This window comes from Emys orbicularis, chromosome 17 (assembly GCF_028017835.1).
Source record: "Emys orbicularis isolate rEmyOrb1 chromosome 17, rEmyOrb1.hap1, whole genome shotgun sequence".
Classification (NCBI taxonomy): Eukaryota; Metazoa; Chordata; order Testudines; family Emydidae; genus Emys; species Emys orbicularis.
The window spans coordinates 16743111-16761321 of record NC_088699.1 but is presented as its reverse complement, the minus strand read 5'-3'; the positions used below and the strand labels follow the sequence as shown (position 1 = coordinate 16761321).

The following is an 18211-nucleotide window of genomic DNA, read 5'->3' as shown; positions in this document are numbered from 1 at the left end:
TATTTTACAATCCAGTAATGAGGCTAAAACATGTATTAAATCTTATCTCAGCCAGAACAACAGGACTCTTGGGGAGAGGGGATCTGAAGATGGCCCTGTGGCCACTCCTGTGCTAACACAGTGTCTCTATTACTGTTTTTGAAATAACCCCCCTTCCTACTTCAGCTCCCTGGACCACTTGGCTCTATCACATGCCCAGATCACCATATCCTACCCTGAACTGTTAACCGTGTTAGAAACCGAAAGGATGGTTCATACATCAGCAGGCTTTGTGTGTGTGGAAATGTATGTGCCACTGATCCACGTTCATCTAGCCTTGTGATCCCCAGCCGTCCTCCCCTCAAATTCTGCACTTGTCGAGACAGCAAATGTCTTCCAGGAGTAATTTAACTGTGGACAGATAGAGAAGTTAATTTCAAGAGGATGACTCTCTATTAGGAATACTGGACTATGCTTTCCACTAGGTAGCCAGCAAGTATGCAGCTGAAGTAAATGACAATGTAATCTTAAAATACCCAGCCCAGTTCATTGATCATCTGGGTTTTATAAATGCAAGAACTATCTTCTGATTTTGGGGGCGGGGGAGAGGGAGAGAGAGAGTGTGTTTGTGTGAAACTATTCACTGTTTGTTTGAAATATAGAGAGGAATGGAAAAGACCGCTGATTTATCACCAGGACCTATAAGTCTCAGGGCTGGGAAAGCATTGCAGAGATCACATTCTGGATTCAATTGTGTTTCTCTGAACCCTCCCTAAGGATGCTGAATAGCAGCAAAAAGTCTAAATAAGTGACTGTGTCAATAAAATGAAAGAATAAAGAAAAATGAAGTTTGGCATGCTGAGGATAATTGAAAAAGGCTAGAAAGGCCAGGCTGATCATCTGATGTATTTATAAAACAACCCTGTACTTAGGAGCCTGGTTATCAAAGTGCCCGCTCACTCTTTTATATCCCTTGCGGGAGTACTTGGGACTCTAAGGGCCTGCATCTCCATTGCTTTGCTTACTGTGTTGTCATTTACAACCTTGCAAAGTGGACGTGAAACGCTATTGTTCGTGTAAGTGCGTGGCAAATGCAGATTTGACAGCGTTTTACACCCACTCCGCACAGGTATGAAAGAGAACACAAGGTGCAAGGCAAGGAACAGTGCAGTTTGAAATCTGTTACGTCTTGGATGTAGCAGCTGTGTGGCAGTGAAATTACATGTTCTCTGGACCTTTCTTTGTTATTGATTATGCTGGCGGGGGGAACTAAGTGGGCTACTTGATCCCTGTATGTTCTCTTTGCAGACGAGGACGATGCAAACAGGCTTGGAGAAAAGGTGATTCTCCGAGAGCAAGTGAAAGAGCTTTTCAATGAAAAATACGGTGAGTTGCCTCTTTGCAGTTTCTTACTGAGAGCAGCTAGAGTTTAAAATTAATTAGGCTGAAGTGCTCTATTTATGGACCGAGCACATGGCAGCTTGCTGGGGCACAGGTTTCTTCCCACTGCCCCATGTTTCAGCTCATCTCTAGAGACATTCCTCATCTCACCAGTGACTGACAGCTGGGACTGTGACCTTCTTGTCTACATCTCGGTCTTTAAGGGGGGGAGGAAACATGTCCAGGCAATAGAACTTCTTTAGTCTTGCATCAGCCGCTGATGCATTTTTAAGACGTGACAATCTGGAATAAACAGTGGTGTGCTCAGCAAATGCACCTGCCTCCTAACTCCTGGGAGCATGCCATGCACCCCACCTCTGCCGCCCTTTGCTGCACAGCAAGGCTCAATCACGATGTGCCAAAACTCCAGACACAAGGCACGTTTTGGGAAAACGCGCGTGGAACAGTGGCAGAGAAGTAGGCCAGGGAGCTGAAGGAAGGTGGTATTTGAAAATACGGTTTGCAGGCTGTCTGTGTCCCATAATCCATGTATTTCCACCTCAATCCCTTGCAAACATGCAGTAGAAATTAAAAAAAAACCCAAACCCTGCAGCTTTCTGTACAACATTCAGCAGTGTAATTGTCTCAGAGCGGGGATGTAGTACAGTTACTGGCGCATAACTGTGAATAGCTATTTCCCCCCCCCCCCCCTTGTGGTGCTGGGTGTCTGATTTGCATAACCACTCTACAGTTATTTCTCAAACATCATGCAAGACCCTGTACGCCGTATTGAGTGTCAACTCTTAGTCCATCGAGGGCAGGGATTTACCGAATCGCACTATGGTGATTTCTCAACTCCCATGCTGTGATCAAGCAAACAGATCTACCCTGGCTGTCTGCTATAACCTGCCTGCTCTGATAGCTTGAAAATGCTCAGTCCAGCAACAAAAATGCTGCTTCAACCTCCTGCTCTGGAGCAGAACATACCCGCCTCCCTTCCACCCCCCCTCCCCCGAGAGAGAAACAAAAATAACAGCAGTAATGCCAAGAAAGTGAGAGTGCCAAGCAGTAGAAAGGGCAAGGGCTAATCGCCCGAAACACATTTCCCTCTTTTGATGTTCTCGTTCCTGCCCTACAGACCAGGAAAGCCAGAACTATGCAGTGTTTGGGTTTACATGGGGAATACCCCGGCTCCTCCCTTCCCATTTGGTTTTGACGTTCAGTGTAAACAAAAATTCAGTCCAGATGTTCAGAGAAGAAATCTGCAGATCCGTACGAGGGGGCCAAAAGGGCCTTCAAGTTTGATAGAACAATGTGTCTCATAGACTCATAGACTTTAAGGTCAGAAGGGACCATTATGATCATCTAGTCTGACCTCCCGCATGATGCAGGCCACAAAAGCTGACCCACCCACTCCTGGAATAATTCTCTCCCTTGACTCAGCTGTTGAAGTCCCCAAATCATGATTTAAAGACTTCAAGTCGCAGAGAATCCTCCAGCAAGCGACCCCTGCCCCATGCTGCGGAGAAAGGCGAAAAACCTCCAGGGCCTCTGCCAATCTACCCTGGAGGAAAATTCCTTCCCGACCCCAAATATGGCGATCAGCAGAACCCCGAGCATGCGGGCAAGATTCTCCAGCCAGACGCACATTGACCATTGACACTAATTCCCAGCGATGGCACGTTATTGACCTATTGACTAAAATCACGTTAGCCCATCAAACCATCCCCTCCATAAACTTATCAAGCTTAATCTTAAAGCCAGAGAGGTCTTTCGCCCCCACTGTGTCTCGCAGCAGTCGAACAGCCCATGTAGTTGGATTGTTTCATTTAAAATTTCAGTAGGATGTGTGTCACAGCCCTGATCATGCTCCCCCTGGTGGGCACTTACCAGGCTGCTGTGTTTGGGCCAATATGTTTTTGAGCACCCCTTTGTCCCTGGATAAGCTTCAGACACAAGCTCTGGTTCCCGCCTCTCTGGTATGCTCCCTAGGGACAGACTCTCTGATATCCCTTCTGGAAGAGGGACCCTGTGACCTAGCTGTGACCCCCCAGGACAAGCGCTGACCCCCAGATCTCCACTCTTGTGAGCATTCTGGTTGATTGTTTATCTCTCCAGGGACACACAATAATTGAAAAAACAACGAGGAGTCCTTGTGGCACCTTAGAGACTAACAAATTTATTTGGGCATAAACTTTCATGGGCTAAAACCCACTTTGTTTTTGCTGATACAGACTAACACGGCTACCACTCTGAAACCTGTCTCAATAGTTGAAGCAAACAGGCACGGGCTTGGCAAAGGGCTTACTAAAAAAACAATCACTGTTCCAAGAGATATACAGATCTAAATCCTGTAATTCCATGCCTGAGTTTCCTCACCGCTCTTCAGTGTTCTTTGGGATTTGGTCAGTCTCCTCTCCTGGACTACACTCCTCTACCCTATGCTTCTTTTCCTATTCTGGTCAGTGAAAGAAAGGTGCTGCCTCCAACTTAGCAGGCCTGCTCCTTTTATAACTTCCTGTCTCCTTTTCCATGTGACCCGCAACCCCATATCCCCTCCCTCCCCCCCAGGGGATCTGTTGCTTAATCACTACCCTTCTGGAGCCAAGACTTGAAAAACTGGTTTGCCCTGGGTGGTAGTCAGCTCTTTGTCCAAGAGTGCTTCCATTTGAATAGGACATTATCAAGGTTTAACGACCCTGCATTGTTAGCCCCCTGTCACCATCCCTTGAAGTTAGAGATGGCACAGAAGGCACACAGCTTACAGTCCAAATGGAGTTTGTAGTTTGACATAGGTACATACAGAGAGAGTTCATAGCATCACGTAGAATCCATAAATTGCACGTAGACAAATTCCTTGGTCATCACAATGTGACAAACTGACAGTGCAGTTTATGATTAACGCCATAGGAATGGGCTAAGGTCATGCCCCTGTCCTCAACAGAGCACATGTGCTCAGGCCTCAAAGGTATTTAGGTTCCTAAATTCAGGAACCTAAATACCTCTGAGGATCTGGGCCACACATTTCCAAGACTCCCCTCCTACCTGGTGTTTGCCTTTATGGCCAACTTAAATATAGCACAACATAAACCTCCGCCTGAGTTTGGCTGGCTCCAAACGTTCCCTCTAGCACCTCCACTGTACTAGATGGCTTGTTTTCTTGGACTTAACAAAATACTCCCCCCACACCCCTTATCCCCCTTTGTATCCTGGTTAATGCTGATTGGATCCACCTGCCAGCATGACTCAGCAGTAATTACCCTGACTATGAAGGCAGGATGTTAGCACCCGTGTCTAGGGGGACTCAGCGGAAGAGCCCTGTATTTCTGTACAGAGCCTTAGAGATATACTTAGTAATAACCATGGCCTGGGCTAACACGTTCCTTGGCTTTCAGACTGTTTATCTTCTGTAAATATGTAGAAGTGACTTGACTTTCAGTGGGGCTCGTGATCCTAAACCTCTTAGAAACTTCTGATAATTGCTTCCCCTTTGTCCGTTAGCCTCAATATGTATTCAGTCCAGGATGTGGTTATTAGAAGTAATTATAATACTTTAATCTTGTTATATTTAGTCCTTTTGCATGAAACAACAAGTATTGCTGTGTAACCGATGTGGGCACAACGCAGTTTGGAAAAGCCACGTTGCCTTGTGCCGTGCTCCGCGGTAGCTATCACTCTGCAGGATCCACAGATGGACTTAGCCAGCAGAGCTAATGACCGCGTCTGCTTTAGGTGTCGGGTTCCTGAACGTAATGGTTACGCACCCAAGTGACCCAGTTGTATAGGTCGTTCGCCGGATGCGGAATTGTAGCTTGGCCAATGGTATGAAGGCAGAGTGCTTCATCTGCCACTCTGCAAACTGCTCAGTGTCAAGCTCAGAAGCTGTTCTAATCCAGGCAAGGAATAAAGAACCTGTGGCAGATGTTCCATGTAGAGGGAAATATTAGGTTACTGAGTCAGTCTGTTGGTTTCCAGCAGGAAGAGCCAGCTATTGAACAACAGCTGCATAGAAGGGTGGGGGTGGGGGAAAAGTGATCCTTACTGAGTCATGGGAGGGAGAGGGAGCATAGAGGTTTCTGTTACAAATGCTCCAGCTGCCTATGAAAAAGAGAATGCAAGGGGGACTCTTCTCTCATTGCAATGGCTGTGGGTGATCCCCCATTCCACTCCCTCCCTCTCTCTCATGCGCACACACAGTCTGTCTGTTGCTGGATAAGTTCCAGATGTAAAACTAACACTTGTTTGCTGAATAAGTATTGTTCCACTTATCAGAGGCCTTGGCTACACTGGCAATTCACAGCGCTGCACTTGCTGCGCTCAGGGGTGTGAAAAAACACCCCCCCTGAGCGCAGCGAGTGCAGCGCTGTAAAGCGCCAGTGTAATCAGCGCCTGCAGCGCTGCACGCTCCCTCGCAGCGCTGCAAGCTATTCCCCTCGGAGAGGTGGAGTACTTGCAGCGCTGCGAGAGAGCTCTCGCAGCGCTGGCGGCGCGACTACACTCGCGCTTCACAGCGCTGCCGCGGCAGCGCTGTGAATCTGCAAGTGTAGCCAAGGCCTTAGGGGTAGCCGTGTTAGTCTGAGTCTGTAAAAAGCAACAGAGGGTCCTGTGGCACCTTTAAGACTAACAGAAGTATTGGGAGCATGCTCGGGGGTCGCATAACTATTGTTCCACTGTATAGTCGGGGTGCTGGAACTATTTTTATAGTGGGGGTGCTAAGAGCCATTGAACCAAACAATCAACCCTGTATATAAGGGAAACCACTTCAAGCCAGGGGGTGCAGTAGCATCCCCAATTTCCAGGACCTATGCTGTATAGTTACTGCTCCTCGTCCATTTGTGTAATATGCTTATTGCATAAATTAGATTGAGAAACAGAGGGCTTGACTCCGCTCAGCCGAATAAAGTGTAGATCCAGGAGTAACTCCACAGGAGTCAGTGGGAATATGCTGGTGTACCACTGTTGTATGTGGGATCAGAATCAGGGCCAGAGAGTCCAAATTCCAGTTTTGGTTTGTATTATCCAGTTCCAGCCACAAAACGGTGCATAGCCCCAGATTACCAGATTATTCCATAGCTGTCCACTCTGGTGTTTTACATCTTCCTCTGACGCATCCGGGACAAAACTCCCTACTGGATGGACGTTGGGTCTGAGCTGGTTGTAACTGAGTCCCTTCGATACAGGAGCTAGTGCATTCCCTGAACAGGCTGTACCCAACAGCAAATGTCCGGTGGGACTTGGAACAGTTGGTAAAGATGATCTTCATGAAAAGAAAACAAAACTTTAACCTGCAGTGCTTGCATCGTCAAAATATAGCCTTGGGGTTTTTAACACCCAGTGCTCCCCTCTGACCTCTTCGTGTCTCTGGAGATGGACAAGGTATAAGAGGGATTATCAGTAAATGCTGATGAGGTGGCATATATTGCAACTGTGGGCTGTCACTTTTCACATAACTTGATCAGGACCAGAACACCTTACCCACATTCTTTGAGGGTGTGGGCATCCCTGGTGCATCAGGTTATGTTATGACCGTGAGTATTTAGATGATACCTACAGATACAGATATGGGATGTGTATGTAAATGCTTTATTACATGTATTTCATAATAGCCCCAACTGTGCCTATTAGCAAGATTGCTTAACAGGGACCATGGAAACTGACAATAAATAGGACAGACAGACATGAAGCAATTTCATCATCTTGTAAGGAATTAGTATCCCTTACTAAGGCTGGGTTAGTGAAAAGAAAAGAGGGGTTGTAACTTAATCTGATAGAGCCAATAAATGTTCTTTTTCTCTCCTTGCAAGAAGTTTGAGTGCAGATATTCAGAAGTATGACTTCTCCAGGAGCTCATTTAAAGCAATATCCCAGTAATGTTGAAATCCCATAGTGAAGCCAGTCGTCTTGACTTCCAAAACTCTAGGCACTACCATTATAATGTGCCTCTGACTCTTAAACCTGCAACTGATTGGTTTGGCCAGTGAGCCCTAAAAAAAGGCCCTGGGTGTATTTTCCTTGTGTGAATTCCTGACTTCTAGGGAAGAAGCGGAGACATCAGTAAGCTTGCAAAGATTTGATTTATCAGTAAATGTTGATTTCATTACACACAGAAGAAAAAATATTTCCATCAATAATAATCAAAATGTACAGATAAGCAAAGTAAGAAAAAGGCTGCTTGAGAACTTATTTGAGTTTGATTGAAGGATATTTATTTTGTATATTTTGACATGTGATATTGACAATTGGTGTTTTAATGGTTATAAAGCTTTAACCTTTTGAATCTCAGTATTTACTGTCATTAAAGATTTGTTGTCTGATACCCACCATAATTTCAAACAGCTGAACATCTAAATCAATAAAAATCTTTAAAACGCTTAAAAACAAACATTTCTATTATCCATCAAATTATGAAAAATAAAAATCGAATTCTGCCAATCCTAGACATTGGAAAGCTTTCAAAATTCCCCCAGGGGATGTCTTTTCCTTCCTTGAATAGCAAATCCATTCTCTTCAGTAAGTGGTTTGGTATTTACACTTTGAAAACAGTTTATTAAGCAAAATATGAAATGTCTAGGAAAATTGCATTGAGTACAGTGAGAATCCATAATTTTTGCTTTTGAAATACTCCCTCAGGGTTCAAAGGCCTCCACTTAATGTTCACTTGTCACATTGGCCTCTATTCTGCTGTTGCAGGAGAGGCTTTGGGATTGAACCGGCCAGTCTTGGTGCCATACAAATTGATCAGGGATAGTCCTGATGCTGTTGAAGTTACTGGTCTGCCAGATGATATCCCTTTTAGAAACCCCAACACCTATGACATCCACCGGCTGGAGAAGATCCTGAAAGCACGAGAGCACATCCGGATGGTGATTATAAACCAACTCCAGTAAGTCTCAATAGCTCCTGTACTTCCGGGGTCTTTTCTAAACATGTAAGTCCAGAATCCCCATCTGGTGTAAATTGGCATAGTTCCATGGGTTGCAATGGAGCTGCAACAGTTTACTCTGGCTGAGGATCTGGTCCATAGTATCTTCTGGTTTACATTTGTAAGACTGTTCGTTCTCTCAGCTACGTGAGGAATCCTGCCAGGCTATGGAATGGTTGGGGTCCAATTCATATTCTTAGGAAACAAGATAAGGCAGCGTGTCCTCGTCTCTAGCAAACAACTGGCTAAATTTCAGGGGAGCGATACCAATTAACACGATGATCTGGCCCAATGAACGGACCGCTGATGTTTTCATTAGGCCGTTGATCACATTGTAATGTATAAAGAACACTGTTAACGAAAACCGTTGTTAGGGTGATATGGCCCCTCTGCACTGAGCTAGAGGGACGCTTCTGAGGGGTAGTCAGGGTTGTGAGGCCTCTCGCCACCACCTGCCCTTAGTGTGAGCCTGCCTGGGGTCAGCTCCCTGAAACTACCAGCCTCTGGCAGCACAGGCCTCGCCCTCTCTGGTTAGCAATAGGCACACGCCAACCCCTGAGTCCTCTGAGCATCCCTCTGGAGTGTTCAACCCCATTCCCCTGAACTCTCACAGAACTCTGATTCGCTACTCCCAAAGGAAGAGCACACACCAGCTTCTCAGGATCACCCTCTACTTAAACACACAGTGCTTAGTTATACAGAAAGTGATAACCAGAATAAGTTGATGAGTAAAGAACAGAGATACAAATGATAGAGAGTGAGACTATTGGAAACAAGTGGTTACATATAAAACAAAATCATAACCTGCTTTCTAGAGCCTTGACTTACCTATCAAGGCATTCCACTGTCTCTTAGAAGACAGCTTGCCTCACGTTTTTTCCCCAGTGTTTTCAGCCAGTCTGGCTGAGATCCCATCTCAGAAGACCAAGCCCGCTGGTGGGTTATCCGGACAGACTGAAGGAATTCCTGGGGTTCAGCTGCACCCCAGATAGAGTTTCAAAAGCTCATTGTCTTACTCCAGAACAGGATAAATCCTGCTGGTTTTGTTTTTGTCTCCAGGTCCCCTCTACCTATTGATTAGCATTTTGCCCTGATGGTAAATGGGCATCCATTATGAACCATACAATACTCAATTTGCATATGACCAGCCAGAGTGAGATACACATCTCTTTCCCCCCTGCTTGCCTGGAGTATGTGGACCATCCTTTGGTAACCTACCTTAACTCACAAACCTACAGAACCTAATTTTTACTATATACTGTATCTAACTGCTCACATATTTCCCATACATACATCTCTCAATGATTATGATGACCAATGTAACTCAGGATTTCATGAGAGATGTTATATGACCCCTTTGGGTGAACCCAGGGGATCCCTATGCCCCTGCCAGTTGGCATCAAGAGGTCTTGGATCACAGAAAGAAGATGGGGGTTATATTTTGTTCGTGTCCTCGTAGCTAAAGATTGTCCGAAGCACTGAAAATGCTTTGGGCTGGTCCATTTAGAATCAGCTGGTATTGTCTCGGCAAGTCTCAGATTTGCAGCCCTACCATATATCTAAAACTCAAAAGAACAGTGTGCCAAGGTTGCAATTTTACTCAGAGTAGTTAGAGTGGATTCTTATTCTGATCAACCGTTTGATGTACAATCTCTGCTAAATGTACCATAGGTTGAGCCCCACTGGTCTACATGAATTACGTATCCTGGAGGAATTTTGGAGCCTGTTTCTAATATGTCTCTATATTCTTACCTGCTAATTTCCTTTCTTGAACCCTTCAAGCCCAACGTTCTTGCAGTGAACTTTGCTTTGTCTTTGTGGTGCTTGGGAGGCATGCCAAACCTTGGACTCAGACCTCAGACGTTTCTGACTGTCTCTGGTTCTGGAGTGGTTTCAGGTTGGATGCATAGAGTACTAAGTTCTCTCTTTAACACTGTATTGAACAGGTGAGGTGTGTAAACAGACATTTGTGTATCTCCTCTTCTGGTTGCCCTGGTTTCACCCATGAAGGTTCTCCTCCCATGGGGAGCTGGGTGGGAAAGATGATCTATTCCTCCTCTCTTTCGTTGCTGGATTTGTGGGTGGATGATCCAAAGAGGATTGATCCTGGGTAGTCTGGGAGTCTGAGTTAAGGAGTATTTTGGTCTGTGTTGGCCTTTTGGGTTTTTTCTGTGGCAACCTGTAGCTCCAGTTGTCTAAGGAGGAATCAGAATGGGCTTCCAAATGTTTCCTTTTTGCCTGGTGTTTTTCACAGAGGTTGAGAAGAGTCTTTCTTGGGGGGATGCTGTTGTCAGAGTGTCAGATGCTCAGGGCGCTGTTGGGGAACTCCTGTTCAGAGAGGAGTCCTCTGAGATGCAGCTGCTGGTACCTGTGTGGGGTGGGGAAGGACTCTGGGGTGGAGGTTGGACTGTGTTCTGCTTATCTCCCCTGAGAAGCCTAGTGCCACCCTAGAGCTATGTGGGGGGACCTGATGCCCGTGGGGCTGAATACATGAGAGTGGGCGGTGGCTGCATGGAAAGGCTGCTGAAGGATCTGGTTTCTGCCAGTTCGTTGTTGGAGGCTCCTGGCCAGCTGCAAGCTGTATCCACACACTGTTAGCAGTGGGTCTGAAGTCCTGCTGGTACCAAGAGCGCCATCCTGTACAGTGCGTTTTGCAGTCCGACGCCTCTCCTACCTGCTGTTCCAAAGGGTAAGGGGAGGGATTCAAAGTCTGGGGTCTGTTCAGCACACTTGGCCAGGACCTTACCCATATGCCAGGAGGGCGCATGCCCCAGAAATACTGCCTGGGGAGCCAGCCTTCTCTCGTGGACTCTGCTCCTTCATCCCGATCCTGCTTGCAAAAATGGCAGGCATCTGCTCCAGCGCAGGGCTGGAGGGAGCATGACCAGGAAATACACTCTCTGGCCTTGAACTTTGACCTCTTCTCCTTATCCCCTCTGGTGGCCACTGGGAAGATAAGTGCCCAAGGGGTTGCTGTGGGATCCCGGAGCCCAACAAGGAGCAAAGCAAAGAATTGCTTAGATGTCCAGATGAGCAATTTTCAGGTCATTTTCCTAAGGCTAATAACGCTCTGTGCAGAGGACTCGGTTTGCTGTGTGCTCCGCCCTAGATGGGGAGCATTCTGGGCCGGCTGCCAGAGGAGACAGTCCCGTGCCCTAGTACAGTCTCAAAGGTCTGGTCTGCCTCCAAACACACGAGACAGAGGAAACCCCACTAGGAGATGGTTAGATCTGCAAGGGATAAAGAACATCTGTGCCCTAACCGTTCACAATCGCTAATCTCCACCTTGTTTCTTACACAGACCGTTTGCTGAAATCTGCACTGAGGCCAAACAAACAGGTAAGCTCCATGCGAAAGCTCTCCTTCCAGTGGCGCAAACTGCAAAGCAAAACATACAGATTGTGGCACAAAAATACACAGGAGGCCAGACTCCAGGGTTTAAAAGAAAATAGAGCAGGCTAGTTAGGTTGATGTTTGTCTTCTTAATCCTCTCCATCTCCTCATCCAGCTGGGGCCTGAGACAAAGTCTGGGGTTTACCCAGGAAGGAAAACTCGTAGGTCTGGCTTCTCTTCAGCAGCTTTCCTGAGGCTGTGTATGAAAGGGAAACAGGGGCTGTAGTTTTAGACTTAAGATTTTCAGTCGCCTAGGGGATTTGAATGCCCTTCTCATTAATTTTAATGGCTGTTGCTGAATAAATCCCTCAAGATGGCTTTGAAAATCTGAGCCCTAGTAGTTTTTTACTATGCAAAGATGAAATCATGTACTGTGCTTGAGAGGAGTCCGTGCTCTCAATCCAAGTCCTACTGGACGCGGCTCCATTTCACTAAAGTCAACAACGCGACTGGCACTCATTAGCTTCCAGGTTGGCAATCTCTCAGCAGGAAGGCGATGGATCAGAGGGGCACAGTGACCTAAATGACCTCTAATGCCCTAAGAAGTATCCTGTGAATAGAGAACTCAAGTCTGACCATGACAAGGTGAAGCAGCAGCCTGGAAAGGGTTACAGGTCTGTGCCTATCACAGGGCTGAGCAGGATATATAAGAAAGAGGAAGCTAGGCCCAGGGGGTAGAGGGAAAGGGTGTGTTCTCTTTTTCCTGGCTGGTGGAGGCAAGGGAAAAGCCTCTGGAGATGTCTTTTGTGTGAAACCAGTATGCCCTACGCCCTGGGCCTTGAAAGGGACTGGGTGTGGTGTTTGCTTCCATTCCTAAGCTAGAGAAACAGCCATTCAGATAACCCATTTCTTTCCCATCCTCCCCTTCAGAAAAAGACAACAGTGTTCCCAAACGAAAGCGGAAGAGGATCTCTGAAGGGAACTTGATATCATCCTCATCGTCCTCTTCCTCCTCTTCCTCTTCCAATATGGAGTCCACATCGTCAACAAATCAGATCTCACTTGTGGTAAAGCCTTCTAAACGTCAACCAAATTACTGCATCTCTGTCTAGCTCAGGGTTCTTCCCCTACTACCCTTCATCTCTTTCCTTCGCTGGCCCTAGAAATGCTATAAACCCCTAACTTAGAATGACGACACCCAGTCTCGTAAAGAAGGGGAACGCTCGCTTTTGAACCGCTGTCCCTCTGTTGCCTCTGGGAAGAGCTGGCTCATCAGCAGAGCAGAGAGGCCACTCGGCATCTCCCCTGCTCCAGTTCAGCATGCTCTGCAGGGCTGCCATAGGCTGGCCTCTGCCAGTGTCCATCAGTGAAGCCTTCTCCGCGATATACCAATGCTGCCGAGGGGAAGGTAGTGGTGGCCAGGGCAGGAATGACTTAGTGTCCTGCCCTGAGAGGCGAACACACCACAGAGAGCAGCCATTCCAATGCCTGACCCGCCTCGCAACCGCATGGAGCTTTCTTTTGGCATTGTTGGTGACTCAATCCTGCAAGGTGCAGAGCACTCTCAGCCCTTTCGGTTCCAATAGACTTGACGGCAGCACTTTCCAGGATCTGCCTCTGGGAGGAGCCAGTTACAATGTAGTCCCCTTTCTCCCTTGCACGCGCCCCACACCCTTCTGCTCCCGTCAGCACCATGCAAGGAGCACTCTGTGGCAAGGGTTATGTCACGGAGTGCAGGGTTCTCAGCCTGTGAAGATACTTCACAGGTTCCAGACACACATCTGAAAGATCTAAAAAAAGTCCCCAACTCATAACCAGCTGCATTATTTCATAAACCAGCCCTGTCAAACTCAGGGAAGCGCTGTTAATGTGCTCCAGCTTTCCATGTGCTTTGGCCATTATATTATATGATGGCTCATTGTTTTGTTTTTTATATGTATGAAAAGGTGAATATTTTGGGAGCGGTGTGAAGCTAAAATTTCCTTGAAGTAGAAACTCAAAGATGCAAAAACAAGAACAGACATCAGTGGAGATTCATGGATCTATTCTAGCTAAGGAACTAGCCTTAGTTATTTATTAGCAATTATTATTTCAAGCATAATTTTTAAAAAAAAAAGCAAAAATATTAATATATTTAGAAGTTATTTTGAGTAGGTTTAATGGTGTTTTATTTTATTTAAAAAGAAAATCTTACTTGGAAATTGGAAGACTTGCCCTGTGTGTGAGCGTGACAGAAACTTGATCAATGCACGTTTTTGCAGAGTATTTTGTCCTAACAGCATTTTTCTTTCTCTCTCTCTCTCTTTCAGCAATGGCCCATGTACATGTTAGACTATGGTGGTCTAAATGTCCAGATTCCAGGACCTATTAACTATTAGACCTCAATACTGAATCAGAACCTCAAATGACAGAATAAATAAATAAATGTAATTTATGTAAAAAGTGTATATTCTAATATGTATCAATGCCTTTTAGTTTTTCCAATGATTTTTACACTATATTCCTGCCATCAAGGCCTTTTTAAATAAAAATAAAAAGTGTTGCCTTGCTCTTAACAGTATTTATTTTATTATTTGTATTATTGATGAAATCCATGATAGGTAAAAATAAATACAGAAGAGCACCTTCTGATGGACAGCTGCATACCTCATCGTGCCTTGCCTCCAAAATAAAATGGGTAGTGTCTAGAGTTTGAACCCCTGATTTTTGACACACGGTTGTCATGCTTCATTTGCCACTGGTGTCTTCAGACTTCAGTCAACAGTTTTTAAAAAAACAAAAAACAAAAAAAACTTTTCTTGATATTGAAACATCGCCACAAAATTACAACATGAAGTATGGATGAATAAACACTTAACAGAAACAAAGAACGGGGCCCGGATTCCCATTTATGCTCAGGCCCATTTACATCACTCTAGCAGCATACAGGGGCTTTAAGGTGAGTAGAAGATTACATGTAAGCCCAGTTTAAGGAGTCTTTAGCCCACCAGGGCAGGTTAAGGGGGGTCTTACTTTGTATGACCATCTGTTCCTGGATTACTACCTCGACAACACTTCCTCAGTTGTCTCCTGTCCCTGTCATTTGCACGTGGCTATTGTCCCTTAAATCAGAGAGAAATTCTTCCGAGAGCTCACGGAATTCCTCAATTTAATCATCCTGGATGAAATGCATCTCTGGGCAGAAAGCCTGTACGTGGCCCAGGCATCACTTACATCCCACTTAAGCCCAATTTTGGGATTTGAGAGGTGCATAGGATTGGTGCTGGCCCTCTACAATAAGGGTGAATTCCACCCTCAGCTCACAAATAAGATGAAGCCATTTCTGCTGTATAAATTGACCAGTCTTTTAAAACTATAAGAGCTTATTCATTTCCTAAGGATCAATTTCTTAACCAAGGCGATTGTAATCCATTTTTTAAAAGCTTTGGAGTCTCATGGATTGAAGAAAACTCAGGTAGGTAGCTATAGTTCTGCCGCATCTAGTGACACATGATACTAGACTATTTCTATAACCTTTGAATAAAAAGTTCTACCATTAGGACATTTCAAGTAACGTGTCAAATTACTACCTTCGTTCCCATTCTTTCAGCACACGTCATTGTCCAGTTGGCAATAAACTCCAGCAAATCATTTTAAATCGCTGCAATCTCATTCGCAGATTATTGTTCTACACTCTAATATAGCTGACCAATGTGTCTCATCAAAGCACTTATTTAACATGCACTCACATGTAGGCAAGAGATTGAAAAGCCCAAGTAGGATATGATAGTCAAGGTAGGTCAGGTGCTCAGATAATACAGCAATGAGGACCGTATAATAACCTGAATAGACTAGAATCATTATTTATGGCTTTTGAGATTAGCCAAGAGGAAGAGGCAAGCTGTAATACTGAAAGAAGATGACTTTAAGTGCTGTAGTTAAACATGAATGCAGATAACTTGACGCTCTGTGAAATCTCGGCTGTTGATTGCTTCTCAAGTTAAAAACCACTTGGCAACAATGATGGCAGGTCCTTCAGATATAAATCCTCCACAGACATATCCCCATTCCTCCCAATAAAGGAAGCTAACCCCCAGTTTGGTTTAGTATAGTTCCAGACTGAAGAAAGATGGGTTAATTTTGGAAAACCATTGCTCAATGTTGGTGCTCATACCCAGACATCCTTGCTATACTTCACTATTGGGTTTGCCAGCGTTTTCCACTGGTGCATTTCTAGAGCTTCTAAGTGTATCTAAGAAGGAAGGAAGGTACTAGATCCAAGAAGAGAAGCCAGTTGTGAATACCCTTTTACAATATAATATGTTTCTATATTTGGAAGACCTAAGCCACCTTTTTGTAGTAAGGGCTTCACATCTTTCTACTTTAATATTGGTCTTTTCACTTCCCACAGAAGCATTTTTGATCATACCTTGAATTGTTTGAAAGCTCTTGGGATTTTATATCGATTTCCTTGACCTCCAGTCACTGCTGAGTTAGATGCAAATTATAACAAGAAACAACTTCCTCCACAAGTTTCAGAGTAGCAGCCGTGTTAGTCTGTATCCGCAAAAAGAACAGGAGTACTTGTGGCACATTAGAGACTAACAAATTTATTTGAGCATAAGCTTTCGTGGGCTACAGCCCACTTCTTCGAGAAAAGGCACAAAGCCAGCAACGAAGAGAAGGTCAAAGAGCTGTATTACTGGGCCCAGATAGAAGTTCAGTTTCACATCAGAAGAGCTGACACCTACATTTCAAGTCTTCCGTCTGGCTGCCACCCAAACCCAGAATATTGCCAAGTAGAAAAAATAATTTCACACATAAAATTAATTTCCTTTTCTGAAATTTATTGTCGAATCAAAGCAAGCCATCTAGGTGCCTGCTAATAAAGATGGATTCATTACATTGTGACTGTTTCATTTTAAAAATTCAGTTCAGTAAAACTGAAGATTACTGCGTCTTTGTAATAAAGTTAGCTTTACTGCATCGTTCCAAGTTTCCCACAGATTTCCTTGCTGTTCTTTGCGTACATGGGGTGGTACTGTTTGCAGAATTTAGGTCTAATGTACTGCATAGTTCATGGGGCCTTAATTACTTGTATTAAAAGGCAAGGGTTAAATTGAGTCAGTGGAGTTAAATTAGGATAAACAGATGTCAGAGTTACACTAGGGATGAATTTGGTCCAAAAATTGTAATGGAATCATAAAGGTTTCCCCTTTCAAGCCTTTCTTGATTACCAGGGAGGAGTCACGCAGGGAATCAGGAAATGGCCGTGTCATGGGCTGATCTCCAGTCAACCTTATGGCCATGCCTCGCCTCCGTGTCTGTTCAGAATTACAGTGCTTCTGCAAAGGGACCCCTCATAACCCAAGGCTATGATTCAAATACTCCTGTTTGTCCCCGGAGGTCTAACATCCACCTGAATGGATGCACTTCCCATGCATGCACTTACTGTAATTATGTGCCTGAGGTGAAATGGGAAGAAGATGACAAACAATAAAGACCCTGCGTTACCTCTTTTACCCGGGCTACAAGGAAGGAACAAAATAATTTTACCAGTAATTTCTGCCCAGGACCCAAGGGCCTCATCCTGGGATGTGCTTAGTCATATGCTCAATGTACACTTATCCTGTCATAGATTATTCACAAAAAGAACAGGAGTACTTGTGGCACCTTAGAGACTAACAAATTTATTAGAGCATAAGCTTTTGTGGGCTACAGCCCACTTCTTGCTACTCTGAAACCTGTCATAGATTATTCAGAAGCTGAAAAGCTGGTGCTGAAGCTGCTGCCCTCTTTCAGTTTCCAAGCTCTATTCTTTTGGAATTGCTCCCAATGGAAGTGCCTCTCTGAAGGAGTTCTTCATTTTAAATGAACAATTCCTACCTTCTTTTTTTATCTCCACTAACATTTCTTTTCCCCTGTTACTTTCTCTTTCATTTTATTAGATAGAAGGAAATACAAGAATAACACAGATATGCATTAGTAGGCTATTGGACCAATAATTTATAACTTTGGGTACCAAAAACTGGGTGCCTGACTCTAGGAACCTCTCAATAAAAGTGACTTGCTGAGAGGAAGGATAGTCTTGTGGTTCAGGCACTGGACTGGGACCCAGGAGGTCTGGACTCAGTTCCATGATTTTTCACAGTTTCCTCTCTGACCCTGGCCACACCACTTGCTCTTTCTCAGCCTCAATTCCTGGTCTTTAAAATAAGGATAGTATGAGAATGTCTGTGTTGTCTATTTAGATTGTAGATTCTTTGGAACGAAGACTGTCATCTTACTATGAGTATATACAGCTCCCAGTGCAATGAGGTCCTGATCTTGGTTGAGGCTTATTAGCTGCTACTGCGATCTACTACTACTAACTTTATTTTTAGAAGTGATGAACACCAATAATTTCCAATGAAGTCTACAGGATCTCAGTCCCACTGAAAATATGCCTCACTTAGAAAACGTCCATCATTATGCTTTGGGTTATTCTGGAACATGGAGGCATTTGAAAAGTGAATTCTAACCTTTCCCCTTTGGAAAAGTGATGATGATTGCTTTATTGGTGTTTACAGTCAGATATAATTCCAGCAATTTCCATAATCTTGATCTTTTCATTTGTGG

The 18211-nt window shown here is 44.7% G+C and overlaps 1 protein-coding gene across 1 annotated transcript in view; it reads left to right on the top strand.

The window, feature by feature from the left end:
- GTF2IRD1 (GTF2I repeat domain containing 1) overlaps nt 1-13992 on the top strand; it is a 106361-nt gene extending 92369 nt beyond the window's left edge. The window contains exons 22-26 of the mRNA XM_065418266.1: nt 1288-1365; nt 8050-8242; nt 11583-11620; nt 12545-12681; nt 13924-13992. Of these exons, the coding sequence (XP_065274338.1) occupies nt 1288-1365; nt 8050-8242; nt 11583-11620; nt 12545-12681; nt 13924-13992 (515 nt within the window). The remainder of the gene's footprint in view (nt 1-1287; nt 1366-8049; nt 8243-11582; nt 11621-12544; nt 12682-13923) is intronic.
- The last annotated feature ends 4219 nt before the right edge of the window (nt 13993-18211 follow it).